The sequence below is a fragment of the Eulemur rufifrons genome, chromosome 7 (genome assembly GCF_041146395.1).
Source record: "Eulemur rufifrons isolate Redbay chromosome 7, OSU_ERuf_1, whole genome shotgun sequence".
Lineage (NCBI taxonomy): Eukaryota > Metazoa > Chordata > Mammalia > Primates > Lemuridae > Eulemur > Eulemur rufifrons.
The window spans coordinates 210,493,259-210,509,061 of NC_090989.1; the positions used below are offsets into that span (position 1 = coordinate 210,493,259).

A 15,803-nucleotide genomic window follows, 5' to 3' on the forward strand; every position below is an offset into this window, starting at 1 on the left:
GTAGGAAATGGTAAAAACTCTTAACCTGTGCTGTGCAGTATGGTAGCACTATTCATGTGTGGCAATTTAGATATAAATAAATTAAAATTTTAAAATATAGTTCCTTTATTTTGGGTGCTCAGTAGCCACATGTGACCAGTAACTTTCATATTAATGCAGCTATAGAACATTACTGTCATTATAGAAATTTGTATTGAAGCACTATGTCTATACCAGTTGCTGACCATATGAACAGCTATTTGTTCATTGACAGAGCAATTTATTTGATTCATGTGAATTTAGCCTTAGTACATTGGACATTCTTTTGTGAGGATAAATGATACCTTAGCAATAATTTCAAAAAATAAAAATAAGAAAGCTAAATACTGTTTTTAGAAACCTCTCTGTGAAATTAGTAATAAATTTAGAGGATTATATTGTTTTCCTTTGAGGATCAAGAAAGTTTTTCCTATAGTCTGCCAGTAATTAATTTGCTTAGCTTTGGGGTTAAAAGAATACACTCATGTTAAAATAAAATTCCCAAGTTTAGTAAGAAATATTTCCTATAAGAAATATATTTCATTAAAAACAGTCAGAAGCATGAAAAGAATGCTTTTTAAAATTCCTAATTTATTTTCCATGTGTTTTATTTCTTCAGTAGTATATAAGTTTATTAGATGCATTGAAAGACACATCAATATGATACCATTCAAGAGAAGCTATACAGCTTTTGCAAGCAATGATTAACACAGTTGTGATTCTTTCTTGGGCTCTGGCATCACACTGTATGCCAAGTAGAACATGCTAGAAGAATAACTATAACCTACCAGAATTTGGTAGTTTGATTTTCACCTGGTGAATTTGGAATTTACTGTGTTCATGGACTCTATTCTGATCAAGAGATGATTAGAGAACTGGACCAGCTTTTAGGTTCTTGGTAGTAAGAAAGCTATTCTATTGTTGTTAGCCCTTGAGAGTGGAAAATTTCTGTGGTACACAGGAAGCATTGTTAAGTATTAGATATCCTGATCATCTCCATTTTAAATAAGAGTACTTGCTTGCTATTTGTATTTAGATTCAACCTTGTACATGTATAGATTCCCTTATGTCTCCCATTCCTCATTCTGCTCTCAGTGATACTTTTCCAGACATACTGTGTTGCTTTTAATCAATGATTTGTTTCATCTAGATATATTTGTAATGAGTTCTTTTTATATTTATTGTATAAATATACATCAGTTTTTAGGATTTTTTTCATAGTATTATCAAATTACTGTCATTTATATTTTTAAAATAAAATAGCTAATAGATTTTAAGGACATAAATTACTATTCTGCTTTTATATCATTACACAAAGGCAGTAATCTGAACAGTTTTTGCAGTTACAGTAACCTGTGATTTGATTTTGAACTATTTGTGTCCCCTTGATTTGCCTCCACCTAACCCCCAAATTATGTGAAACCAAAAAAACTAAATTATACGGAATGTGCATGCTTAAAATTTAATAATATCGTTGATATGTGTGGCATTTGCTGGGATATAAGACCTGGACCCTAAGCTGAGCATATTAGTAATTATATACTGAATTTTAACATCTTAAACCTAGAACAGCAAATCAGATGTGAGTCATAGAAAACCCTTAAATGATTTCTGTAACTTAATTTAGAAATTCTTTTAGTTATTTTTTTTACATGTTAAAATATGTTTTGTATATTAATTCCGTTCAATGAAGTCTTACCTTTTTTTTTTTCATTTACAGATCACGTTAGTAAAAAGACTGAGGTAAGTCTTATTGTAATCATCTCCTATTGTAATCATCAGTAAACACTGATGATTTTACAAATAATACTTCAGTATTTAACAGTAAGTGTTTTTTGAGTCATAGCCATTTAAAGAACAACTCATAGGTTTGTCTTGAGTGAACCCACTCATGTTTCTGGAATTATAAAGATATAAAATATATTATAATAGAATAAAAATACAGTTATTTGCATGAAGCATATCATCCTAATTTGTATATCTCTCTGTGTGTGAGCCAAAAAGTTACCACGTGTGTGTGTGCCAAGCTTGAAATTTTGGTGAAAATTGGTTTAATCTCCAAGTCTATATTTTAATCTTTTTTAAAAACCTATTCTGTCAAGATATTTTGGAATTATGGAAATTTGAGGTGAGCTGTGATTCTACAGATACACCCATGGGGAAGAGTACCCTAATGTATATACTTCTCTTACCATTCACCATTAGAGGGCAGCGCACCTACATGCCTTTCTGGTGTTAGGGCTTGTTTTGTTTTGTTTTGTTTTAAGACTCTAGTACAGCCTCCACAAATCTTTTAGAATTGGAAGATGATACGATTATAAAATATCCTCTAACATTGAAGAAGATACTAATAAAATGTTACAATTTTTTCATCTCTTTAGATAATAATTTCAAAGATTCATTATTCTTCCATTATATATTCTTATTTGTAATTCCATTACTTTTTTTTCATAGTCATATGGCTCTTGAAATAAAAAAAAAAATATATATATATATATGGTTTCTGATGACTTTTTTTTTTTTTTTTTTTTTTTTTTTAAGCATTTTCTTGCCAGGTTAGGAAAGTGAAGTTCATCTCTTTAAAAAAACCTCATTTTAATAACTACGACTATATTAATCATTTAGTCCTTTACTATGCATGCAAACATTAAATTCATTTGTTGTTAAAACAGATGGTTGAAATTCTTTTTAAGTTATTTACAAACCACTGTCACAATTTCTTAGATTAAAATTTAAATGACCACATATATAGATTGAATATTAATTCCATATTTAAAAGTGAAAACATGTACTTTTGGACTGATTCCAATTTACATTGATTTATTTGGGAGTTAGTTTTATGCAGATGAGAAGGCAGGTACAAATGGGGTACCCTATTCCTGAGAGATTACCAACAATTGTTAGTGGAAGAAAAAAATAATTCTATATATTATCATGTTTGCTTTTCTTCTTTCTTTATTCAAAAGAACAAAAAATATAGACTGACAGGATCTTATCTATTAAATATATTAAAGATGAGTTGTATGTGGAATATTTTGTCTTTCCTTATAATTTTAGAGCTGTGTTCTTATTGTCTCCTATTATTAAATAATTTGGTATGTAATAAAATAATGATTAAGACAAGTTCTATATTTGTAAATGCCGTTTAATTATAATTTATTTCCCACATATCTATTTTAAGAAATTGGCCAAAAGAATATGTAATTCACATAATCCTTTGATACTTGTTAAAAGTACCAAAGTTATGTTCCATTTTCATTAGGGGTATCACTCACTTTCTGGGACTTAAATATTTAAATGTTGCAATGGTTACACCATGGCTCTAGGAATTTAGAAGAAATTTTTTTTCAGAGAATCAAAAAAAAAAGTTTTAAAAAAATTTTCTATTTGAGCTCTAAAATTAAATATGTTTTTCTGCTCCTGCAAATGTACTAGTCTTTGTTAAATTGTATGCTGAATAACTGACTTAATTCTTTCTATCTTTAATATATTACTTATGCCAAGAGATTTTTTTCATGGCTACCCTGAAGTTCCTAACCTTTGTTGAGAACAGTATTCTTCTCACCCGCCCCCATTTAAATCAGGTATTTATTGGATAAAATTCATGAGGGAAAAGATATTTTACTTTATTGATGGGTAATGAGGGGTACTTGAACTGCATGTATGTTCCTCTAACTGCTGGCTAAACTTGTTCTCAGGGTAATTTCATCATTCCCTTTTTTCTTTCTCTTTCCATCTTGATGATGTGTTATTAATCTCAGTGCTTTCTTCCCAGTTCTAATTCTTGGTAATCTCTATCACACTAGAACTCTTAGAGTAAACATGACACTTGTAGGAGTAGGGAATGGGACACAATTAGCTTTTCTTCATTAAATGTCCAGGAGATGTTGACTGCCACTGCTATCTCAGTCCCCTATGTGTTCTTCACCACAGTATAGTCAAGAAGATATGAAGGGAATGCTAGACAAGCAGAATTAATAACAGTAGGTGCTTGTGCATACTTTATGAAACCTCAGTCATGCCTTTTAAGAGATATTATTTGATTCTAAAGTTTCTTTTAATTCTTTTTATTTATTTATTTCAGCATATTACAGGGGTACAAATGTTTAGGTTACATATATTGCCTTTTTTTTTTTTTTAGACAGAGTCTCATTCTGTTGCCCGGGCTAGAGTGCCGTGGCGTTTGCCTAGCTCACAGCAACCTCAAACTCCTGGGCTCAAGTGATCCTCCTGCCTTAGCCTCCCGAGTAGCTGGGACTACAGGCATGTGCCACCATGCCCAGCTAATTTTTCTCTATATATATATTTTTAGCTGTCCATGTAATTTCTTTCTATTTTTAATAGACTCAGGGTCTCGCTCTTGCTCAGGCTGGTCTCGAACTCCTGACCTCGAGCAATCCACCCGCCTCGGCCTCCCAGAGTGCTAGGATTACAGGCGTGAGCCACCGCACCCGGCCCATATATTGCCTTTGTGTCCCACCCAAGTCAGAGCTTTAAGTGTGTCCATCCCCCAGACAGTGTGCACCACACCTATTAGGTGTGAATATACGCATCCCCTCCTTCCCTCTCCCACCTGCCCAGCACCCAATGAATATTACTACTAAATTATGCACATAAATGTTGATCAGTTAATACTATTTGATGGTAAATACATGTGGTGCTTGTTTTTCCATTCTTGTGATACTTCACTTAGTAGAATGGGCTCCAGCTTTATCCAGGCTAATGCAAAAGGTGCCAGATCACCATTGTTTTTGTGGCTGAGTAGAACTCCATGGTATACATATACCACATTTTATTAATCCACTCATGTATTGATGGGCACTTGGGTTGTTTCCACATCTTTGCAATTGTGAATTGTGCTGCTATAAACATTCTAGTGCAGATGTCTTTTTTATAGAATGTCTTTTGTTCCTTTGGGTAGATGCCCAGTAATGGGATTGCTGGATCAAATGGTAGTTCTACTTTTAGCTCTTTGAAGTATCTCCATATTACTTTCCACAGAGGTTGTACTAGTTTGCAGTCCCACCAGCAATGTATGAGTGCTCCTGTCCCTCCTCAACATTTGTTGTTTTGGGATTTTTTTGATAAAAGCTGTTCTCATTGGAGTTAAGTGATATCTCATTGTGGTTTTGATTTGTATTTCCCCAATGATTAGAGATGTTGAGCATTTTTTCATGTTTCTTGGCCATTAGTCTGTCTTTCTTTTGAAAAATTTCTGTTCATGTCCTTTTGCTCATTCTTTAATGGTAAAGTTTTGTTTTTTAATCTTAATATGATGCCTTTTTAAATGCCAGTACTGTTGGGAAGGGTATCTCATAACTATTCCTTTCTCTCCAGTCCCACTTTTACTTGGCCTTCCTGATTTTAGCCCTTCTATAGTAGCATGGTTTTGTAGTTTTAAAAATTTTAGTGATAGTCATAAGTCTTGAAGTCTAAAAAATCAACTCTTCAGTATGCTTGAATAGACTATCTCTGGAAGAGTACCCAAGAAACTGTATTAGTGATTGCCAGAGGGGGAGTAAGGGGAATACTAGGACAAAGATAGGAGAAAAGGCTTATTTTTCACAATATAAATGTTTGAATTTTTTATCATGTCTATATACTGCCTATTAAAAAATTCTATTAAAAATAAAAAGGACTGGGTGAGGGAAGGAGCCAGGGAATAAACCCCGTTCTATCTAGCTCCACAGCCACCTATTTCCTTTTTTTCATACTATGCTTCCACCATGTCTACCTTTAGCTAGTTATGAGTTTGGACAAATAATTTATTCACTTTAGGGCCCTAGTTATATTATGAAAAGTAATGTTGGGTCTGTTGATTTCTAAAATTATGATAAATGTGTTTTTAAAAAAAATAATAAAAATATACTTTAAAATGAACCTTACAGTTAATACTACCAAAACACAGGAGAGTAGCAATAATAAAGTTAGACTATTAAATTTTAAAGTAAATAAATTCAACCTAGCTTTTAAAAATCTCACCTGAAGTCTGGTTTTACCTGAGTAATTCAAGCTGTTTCCTACTCTTCTCAATGTGCTGACCTCATTCTTGTTCCCATGCCTTTCCTTATTTATATGTATTATGTTTGTTAGCTCTCTTTGGTTGTAACAGAAGCCCAGTTTATTTAAAAAAAATTGATCACTGGGTTCAGGTGTTGTCAGCCATTATAAAAAGCTTCTCATCAGCCTTTCAGTCAATGTTTTTAGCAGTTAGTAATGATTACTTCTTTGATACATTATTTCTTAAGGGCTTATTCTTCATTCAATATTTACTTCAGGAATACATATATGTAGAAACAATTAATTGAATGGTAGAGGAGAGTTTATGGTGAAAACCAGTGGTTTCCCACCCTAGCTCTTGCCCTTTCCTTACTACTTTTTAAAATATTTCTCATATTTCAAGATTGACTGTTTTTGCCAAGACATTCAAAAATATTTGGAGTTTTTCTGGCCATACTATATTTTTTCATAATACCTTGCCTACCCATGTCTGCTGTATTTTTGATCTGGCTAAGTATGCTTCAGAACTTGCCCAGAGGGTCACTTTTTTCCTGAAGCTTTCCTGGATCTTGGTCTTATTTGGATGCCCAGAACAACCGTGTGTATACTTCATAGCCCTTAACACCCTGTTTTATAATTGTTTTACTTCTTCACTAGAATTTGAGTTCTTGGAAGTCTAGAACCATATCTTGGTGATTTTGTTTCCCCAGTAGTCCTAATTCCTGGAACACAGTAGGTAATGTAAATGAATGTTGGTTGATAAATGAATGAATGTTCTGCCTTCTATCTAAAACCTTTTTTGGTCTGCTTCTCCTGTATTTTTTTTTTTTTTTTGAGACAGGATCTCATTTTGTTCACTGGAATAGAGTGCAGTGGTGTGACCATAGCTCACTGCAACCTCACACTCCTGGGCTCAAGCGATCCTCCTGTCTCAGCCTCCCAAGTAGCTGAGACCAGGCATGCACCACCGCGCCCGGCTAATTTTTCCATTTTTTATAGAGATGGGGTCTCGCTCTTGCTCAGGCTGGTCTGGAACTCCTGACCTCAAGTGATCCTTCCACCTTGGCCTCCCAGAGTGCTAGGATTACTGACGTGAGCCACCACGCCCGGCCGTGCTATATATTTTTATAATACTTAGAACAGAGGCACATAGTAGGTTTCGTTTCCTCTGCCAGTTCAAGCACATTGTTAGGACTTAGCTCTGCGTTAAGAGCTCTGGAGCTCTGCATTAAGAATAATTCTGAGACGATATCCTTGCTTAGCAAGAAAAACTGTCACTATCAAGTAATTATTATGCATTTGCCATTTATAAAAGAGGAAGAAGTGGGTACATGCTTTACAGGTACATGCTTTATCATCCCTGATGTACAGTAAAGTGCTTACTTATTATTTGTTACTATTTCATATGTTAGTTTTTGTCTTTCCCAGTAGATTGTGAGTTCCATGAAAATAGCCCATGCATAGCATACACTAATCTCATAGTAAGAGTTTAATAAATAATTATTTCAAGTCAGATTCAAGAGTTGAGTCCATCAGGGTCTACCCTGGGGGAGAGAACATATAGTCTTAACCCTTATATAATATCATCCTTAATATAACAGCTCATTTGAAGAACATCATTATTTAGATTTCCCCTTGAAATAAGTCATTAACAAAAACACTCAAGAGTGGTAAAGAGAAGTAGCCCATTGAGATGGGCCATTTTGTGGTTTGTGTGTTACTATATATTAATATAATGTAATATCTGTCATTTATCAAGATTCCGTACATGCATGGATTTGTTTTTGAGCTCTGTATTTTGTTCCACTGGTCAGCTTATTCCTGTGCCAAACCACACTGTGTTAATTATTCTAACATCATAATGCCAGGGACAGTTTTAGCTATAATTAGGCAAAAAGTTGGATCTCTACCTTCCATCATACATTATAAAATCGATTCCATATTAGATTAAACACTCATATGTGGAAGGCAAATTTTACAACTTATAGAACTAGAAAATATAGGAGAATATATTACTGATGTAGAGGTGGGGAAAAACTTAATAAAAACACTAACTATAAAACAAAAGGTTGATAAAGTGGATGTCATTCAAAATGAATAACTCATTTTCCACAAAAATACCAAAAAATATAAAAATACAAGCTACAAATGGGAAGAAGGTATTTTCAAAACATAGAACTGATAAAGGATTAGTATTCAGATAAAGAACTCCAATCAAATGATAGTATCTTATAACAGAAATATTAAAAAATCAATGAGACATCAGGCATTTCACAAAATGGGAAATATGAATAGCAAAAACATACCAAAGAAGTCCTATTTTGCTATTAATCAGAGAAATGTAAATTATGATCTCACTGAGATACCATTTTTTTTCTACACACTGGGCAGGCAAAAATTATGAAGCTTGCAAATACCAAAATTCAGAGGTTTTAGATCAATAGAGTTATGGATCAGTTTATATTGGTGGGAATGTAAATTAGTACAAATATTTTGCATAAGTTTGGTGTTCTTATAAAGTTGAATATTCATTATAACCCAGGACTCAGCAAACTTTTTCTGTAGAGGGCCAGGGAGCAAAATATTTTAGACTTTGAGTTACTTCTGGTCTCCATCACAACTACTCACTTATGCCACTGTAGCATAAAAGCAGCTATAGACAATACTTAAATGAATGAGCATGGCTGTGTTCCAATAAAACTACTTGCAAAAAAGGCAACAGGCCCCCTTTTGGGCTGTAGTTTGCTGACCCCTGCTATAAGTTATGACTTATCAGTCCACTCGTATTTATATATATCCTAGAGAAACTTGAATATGTTTCCTAGGAGCCATGTACAATATGTTTATGTGTGCAATAGCCCAGCCCACCCTCAAAACCCCCAAGAAAAATAACTGAAAGAAAATCTAAATGTTAATCTATAGTAGAATGGATACATTTTAATATAGTCACATAATAGTTTATGAAATAGTAAAAATGAATGAATTTATAGGTCCAGGCAACAACTTGGAGGAATCCAAAAGTGAATGTTGAGTAAAGAACAAGTCTCAGAAGATTGCATCAGAGTGATACCAATTTTATGAAACTTAAACTCAAGCATCTTGCTGAAAATGTTTATATGTAAATTAAGCCTTAAGATCTTACTTTCATTTTATAGGCGATACAGAGATTAGAAGTAAAAGTTAAATGATACCTAAAGGAAGCAATCAGGTAATATAAGATGGATACTTTGTAGGACAACTGAACTGGTCTCTTCAACAAGGAAGTATTATGGAGAAGAAAAGGTGGGGTGTAGAGAGGATGTTCTAGATTATAGATTTAATAGATGACCAAATGTAATGTATAGGCTCTTATTAGATTAGCAATAAAAGACATTTTTATATAATTGAATAAATTTAAATATTAACTAGGTATAAAATGATATTAAGGAATGATTTTTGTTAGGTGTGATAATATGGTTAAATTTTGGAAAATTTATTTTTGTAGCTGCATGTGAAAGAATTTTGAGATGAAATATCATGATGTCTGTACTTTAAAGCATTTGAGCACAAAAAGGGCAGGGGATCAATATAGGAAAACCTTATCAATTGTTAAATCTAGTTGTAGAATGTATGAGTGAAATTTTTCACAATAAGTAAAAAAACAAGCAAAATGAAATTATTTAGTGATACATCTGTAAAACAACAAAAAGATGGAAATGATAAACACTAAATTTGGGATAATTACCTTCATGGAGGCAAGGAGATGGGACTAGGGGAGGAGGACATAGATGGGCACAAGGAGTAGGTAGTGTTCTAGTTTTTAAGTAAAATAGGGTAAGATCATGCTATCTTTTTTTTAAAAAAGCAGCTTTATTGAGTTATAATTTACATACAGTAAAATTCATCCATTCCAAGTGTATTAATTCAGTCATTTATAGTATAAAGAGTTGTGTAACCATAAACACAGTATAGTCTTAGAATGCTTCCATACTTCCATAAAATTACCTCATGTCCATTTGTAACAGTTAATCCTTACTCCCACCTCAGCCCCCGGCAACCACTGATCTACTTTCTGTTTCTATAGATTTGCCTTTTCTGGTAGCTTATTATGAATATGAATGTACTCATATAATATGTAGTCTTCACATTTGGTTTCTTTCACTTAAGCATATCTTTTGAGGTTTATCCATGTTGTAGCATATATCAAGAGTTAATTCAACTATATTGTTGAATAGTATTCCATTGTATAGATGTTATTTATTCACCAGTTGATAGACTTGCTATGAACATTTGATATATGTCTTTGTGTAGATATGTTTTTTTTCTCTTAGGTGGATACCTAGGAGTGAAACTGATAGGTTGCTTGGTAAATTTATGTTTAACTTTTTAAGAGTCTGTTAAGTTATTTTCCAAAGTGGCTGGACCATTTATCATTCCCACCAGCAGCATAGGGAGGGTTCATTTCTACATATCCTTCCCAACACTTGATATTGTCTCTTGTTTTAATTATAGCCATTCTAGTGGTTATGTAGTGTATTTCATTATGTAGTGTATTTCATTTCATTATGTATTGCGTGTAGTTTTAAATTACATTTTCCTAATGATTTTGAGCATCTTTTCATATACTTATCAGTCATTCTTATATCTTATTTGAAATGTCTATTCAAATATTTTGCCCATTTTTAAGTGTTTTCTTATTGATTTGTAAGATTTCTTTGTATGTCTGGATATAAGTCCTCTCTCAGATATGTGATTTGCAAATATTTTCTCCCAGGCTGTGCCTTGCCTTTTTCTTTTCTATTCTTTTTAAATTTTTTATTGCTACATAATAGATGTACGTATTTTCAGGGTACCTTTTAATTTTCTTAATAGTGTCTGTTGAAGCATGAAAGTTTTAAATTGTGATCAAGTCCAGTTTATCCATTTTTTCTTTTATGGATTGTATTTTTGGTGTTCATTTAATAACTCTTTGCCTAACCCAAGGACATGAGGATTTAATTCTAGAAGCTTTATATTTTTAGTTCTTCCTTTTAAGTCTGTGATGCATTTTTGAATTAATTTTTGTGTATGGTGTGAAGAAAGAGTCCAAATTCACTCACTGGGATATGTATGTCTAATTCTCCCAGTACTATTTGTTGGAAACACTCTTGTTTCTTTTCTTCTATTTTTTTTTTTTTTTTTTTTTTGAGACACAGTTTCATCTGTCACCCTGGGTAGAGTGCAGTGGCATCATCATAACTCACTGTATCCTCAAACTCCTGGGCTCAAGCGATCCTTCTGCTGCAGACTCCCAACGTGCTGGGATTATAGATGTGAGCCACCACGCTGGCCTTGCTTCCTTAATGAAATGCCATGATACCTTTTTAAGAAGTAAATTGACCATAAATGTGAAAGTTTATGTCTAGATTCTCAATGTTGTTTCATTGATCTGTATGTCTATACTTAACACAAGTACCATACTCTTATTCATTGTATACATGGCACATATGGGTGAGCAAAATTTGAATTAAAGTGAAATTGAATTGGCTAGACTTGTTAAGTTATAGAACCTATGTTCTTACATTTGCCACATTTATTTATGATCTTTTTTTCTGTGGTGTGTGTTGGAGGAGTTGTGGTTGATTTATTTTTGCTTTTCCCCACTATTGTTTCTCCTCAAGGTATCTTTTGGAAAATCTTATCCTCAGGCTGAAAAGTAATTTTATGCCTCACTCAAAAATACTTAAGGGAGAGAGTGCCCTTTGGGATAGGCATGCTGGTAATGGGAGAAGCTATCAAAAAAAAAAAAAAAACAGGGACACTGGGTGGAACCACAGTCTTCAGTGATTTGAAATAAGAGGCTGATTAATTGCCAGCAACATGCTGTCCTTTCCGTAGAAGCTCAGCAGTGTTTTAAGCATTTTTGTATTTATTGCGTTAAGATTAAATTTTACAAGAATATACTTCAAATATTTTATGAAGCAGTAGACTTAGAGTTATACCTGTACCACTTAGCAATGATTCATGGGCATTCCTGAGGCCATAATTACTTGCTGGGGAAATTATACTTGCTCTTTCAACTTCTCATGGTATTGGGGATTCAAATAAAGTAATGTTTAAGTGCTTTGCAAAATATAAAGTTGTACAAACATCTTTAATGTCATTTATTAATACAAAGCACTGATATTAAAGTAAAGTTTTCTTTCAAACACTTTACTTTCTAAGATAATGTGAAGGGAAAAGTATGAACAATTATTGAGCTGTTAGGTCATTTCCTTACAAATACAATTGAAATGGGTAAAATTGTGAGCACTAAAGTTCAAGAATGTGGGACATAGGTGAAACTAATGAGAGTGAGAGAAACATTTTCTTCAATCTGTCTTTGTAATGGGAAGTTGGAGAGGAAATGCTACTTTTCTTAGAGAGTGTTTAACATTTCTGAATTTATGTAATTGGATAGACAGTGATAAAATCTTTTTAAAATCAATTGTTTATTGACATGTAGAAATTATGCAAAAATTATTTTTAAATGTAATTTAAAAGATTTAACAATACAAAGCTATAGTAATCAAATACCATGTGGTACTGACATAAGAATATAGATTGATAGAATAGAATTAAGAGTCTAAAACCAAACCATGATATTTATGTTAATTGATTTTGAACAAAAGTGCCAGCGCAGTTCAATGGGGGAAAGAATAGTCTTCTCAACAAATGATGCTGGATAACCTCATGCAAAAGAATGAATTTGGACTCAAAATGCATCACAGGACTAAATATAGAAGCTAAATCTACGAAACTCTTGGAAGGAAATGTAGGAGTAAATATCTGTGACCTTGATTTAGGCAATGGTTTCATTCATCAAAATTAAAAACTTTTGTGATATAAAGGACACTATAAACAATGTGCAAAGATATCCCACAGAATGGGAGAAAATATTTGCAAATCATATTAGATAAGGTATAGATACCTAGAATTATAAAGAACTCTTATAACTCAAAAAGACAAGTAACCCAATTTAAAAATGGGCAAAGGATCTGAGTAGACATTTCTCCAAAAAGATAAACAAATCTCCAATAAGCATGTAAAAGGATGCTCCAGCACCATTAGCTGTCAGGAAAATGCGACTCTAAACCACAATGAAATACCACTTCATACCTGGTAGGGTAGCATAGTCAAAGGGATGATAATAAGTGTTGGTGATAATATGGAGAAATTGGAACCCTCTTGCACTGCTGATGGGATTGTAAAATGGTAGGCTGCTTTAGAAAACTATCTGGCAGTACCTTAGAAGGTTAAACATAGAGTTACCAGCAATTCTACTCTTAAATATATATCCAAGAGAATTGAAAACATGTCTATACAAAATCTTGTTCATGAATGTTCACAGCAGCATTATTCATATTAGCCAAAAAGTAGCAACAACTCTAATGTCCATCAACCAGTGAATGGAGAGAGAAAATGTAGAATAGGATAATATTTGACAATAAAAAGGAATAAAGTTCTGATACATGCCATAATATGGATGAACCTTGAAAATACTCTGCTAAGTCAGAGAAGCCAGTCACGAAAGTCTACATTGGATGATTCCATTTATATGAAATGTCCAAAATAGGCAAATCTATTGAGACAGAAAATAGATTATTGTTGCCTGGGGCTAGAGAGAAATATTAGGTGGAAATGAGGAGTGACTGCTAATGGGTGTCGAGTTTCTTTTTGGGTGATGGAAATGTTATAAGATTGATTGTAGTGATGGCTGTACAACTCTGAGTATATTAAAAAACCATTGACTTGTTTGGGTGAATTGTATAGTATATGAATAATAAAAATTTTTAAATCAAGCAATACCTAACTTGAAAAATACAAAGAAGTAAGAAAAGAATATTTGCAAATGTATCTGTATTGTTTATCTTCTGGAGATAAGAGAAGGGTCGAGTGGTTGATTGTGTCTTAGCTATCATTTTTCTTTCATTTTTTTTTTTATCATTCTAGTGGCTGACTAGGTTTATTAAATGCATACACTTTTGTGTTGAATGATAGTAAATTATAATTCATTTTTGACAGGAATTGAGTTCTTCTCAGACTTTATCACATGATGGAGGATTCTTCAATAGACTGGAAGATGATGTTCATAAAATTCTTATTAGAGAAAAAAGAAGAGAACAGCTTACAGAATATAATGGAACAGATAATTGTACAGCTCATGAACACAACCAGGCATGTAAAGTAGAAAATTCTCTTAAAATCACAGTGAAATTAAATGCAATTTTTTTCTTTTTTTTTGAAAAAGCAGTAGAATACAATTATGATTATATATAATAGTTTTAGGATATCATCATAGTCATTATCAACAGATATTTAAATTAAAAAGTATGAAGTATATTCGTACTATATGAAATAGTTTAGTTATTGATGACTCTTTATTGAGCATATGCTGTATGCTATGCTGGTATGAGGGAGTGGGAATACCAAGATGGATAAGACCTTTCTTCCCCTAGACACTCAGAGTGGTGGGGGATATAGGGAGGTAGACCTGTGAAGTGATTATCATTCAGCACAATGACGACTTTAAGGGAGACATGAGCAATAAAAAAGTTTTGAATAGTAAAGGTAATAGATCACTGCTTGGATAAATTGTGATGGGTATATAAGAAAAGTGACATTTGGGCTGGATTTTGAGTAATCAATAACTGTATAAGTGGAGAAATGGAGAAAGACTTTGCAGTTCAAAGGGGTTCCAAGTTATAAAAGGACTTAGACTGAGTATTCAGGAAACTGAGAAGTTCTGCAGCTAACTTTGGGGTTGAGTGTGGGATGACATGACTGAAGAAATAGATTGGGTTTATGTTATAAAGGCCTTTTCTGTGAAACTAAGAAGTTAGAATTTATCCTAGGCAGCAGAGCAAGCTTTAGCCTGTGAATCAGATCTGGTCAGTGGTCTGCTTTTGCAAGGGCCATGAACTAAAATGGTACTTACATTTTCAAAATACTGTTTAAAAAAAGAAGAAAAGAGAATATGTGACAGAGACTGTATATGTGACAGAGACTATAACTCCAAAGCCTAAAATATTGGTCCCTTCACAGAAAAAAATTTGCTAACCTGGGCTACAGTCCAGTATTACCCAAAATATATTATCTGAGGGAAAAATGCTTTCTCTTCTTATACTCCACTCCTAGATGCAGGAAGAGGCATGACCTACTCCAAGATCCCCGCTGCCACATCTTAACTCTCATCATATAGTGAAAGTGTGTTACCTCTCAGTCTACATTTATTTTTGTCACCACAATCCCTAGTCTGTCTGTCTTCCTCTTAACTATGAACCTATACTTTACCTTAGATTGACCTCTAGTCCATTGATTCTCCCAGCCCAAAACTTGTAGTAAATAATCTGAGTCATGTCCCCATGAACACTTTCCCCTTACTTCCTTAATTTTCTGTTATTTTCTTCTTGCCAGGATGCAGATTGGCTCTCATAGTATTGTCTACTCTAATTTAATTACTGGGTCAGCAGATACTGCTAGAAAATATTTCTTAAAACAGTGCTAATGTTCTTATCTGAAAACCAGTGCTATGTAACTTGCCATATTTTCATTTCTACTTAACAGTCCTTTGATTTATCTCTTTCTGCCTTTGACAAATTTCTACAATACCTATTTCAAATTCTAAGAACCTAGTTTCCATCCTTTTATTCTCTTCGATGGACGTTATCTTTTTGTTTACTAAGAAACTGATATATTTAGTCATTCAACAAATTAAATACCTTCCATGTTGTTTTTGTTATATGGGGCATAGGAGAGGCTGTAAGGACTTTTTACTTAATGCAGCA

At 33.1% G+C, this 15,803-nt stretch overlaps 1 protein-coding gene across 4 annotated transcripts in view; it reads left to right on the top strand.

The window, feature by feature from the left end:
- GKAP1 (G kinase anchoring protein 1) overlaps positions 1–15,803 on the top strand; it is a 67,651-nt gene that overhangs the window by 31,159 nt on the left and 20,689 nt on the right. For 2 of the 4 annotated variants that reach the window (XM_069474086.1, XM_069474087.1), the window contains exons 7-8: positions 1,739–1,761; positions 14,041–14,197. In XM_069474086.1, the coding sequence (XP_069330187.1) occupies positions 1,739–1,761; positions 14,041–14,197 (180 nt within the window). The remainder of the gene's footprint in view (positions 1–1,738; positions 1,762–14,040; positions 14,198–15,803) is intronic. The other 2 variants (XM_069474085.1, XM_069474088.1) reach the window with 2 other exon arrangements.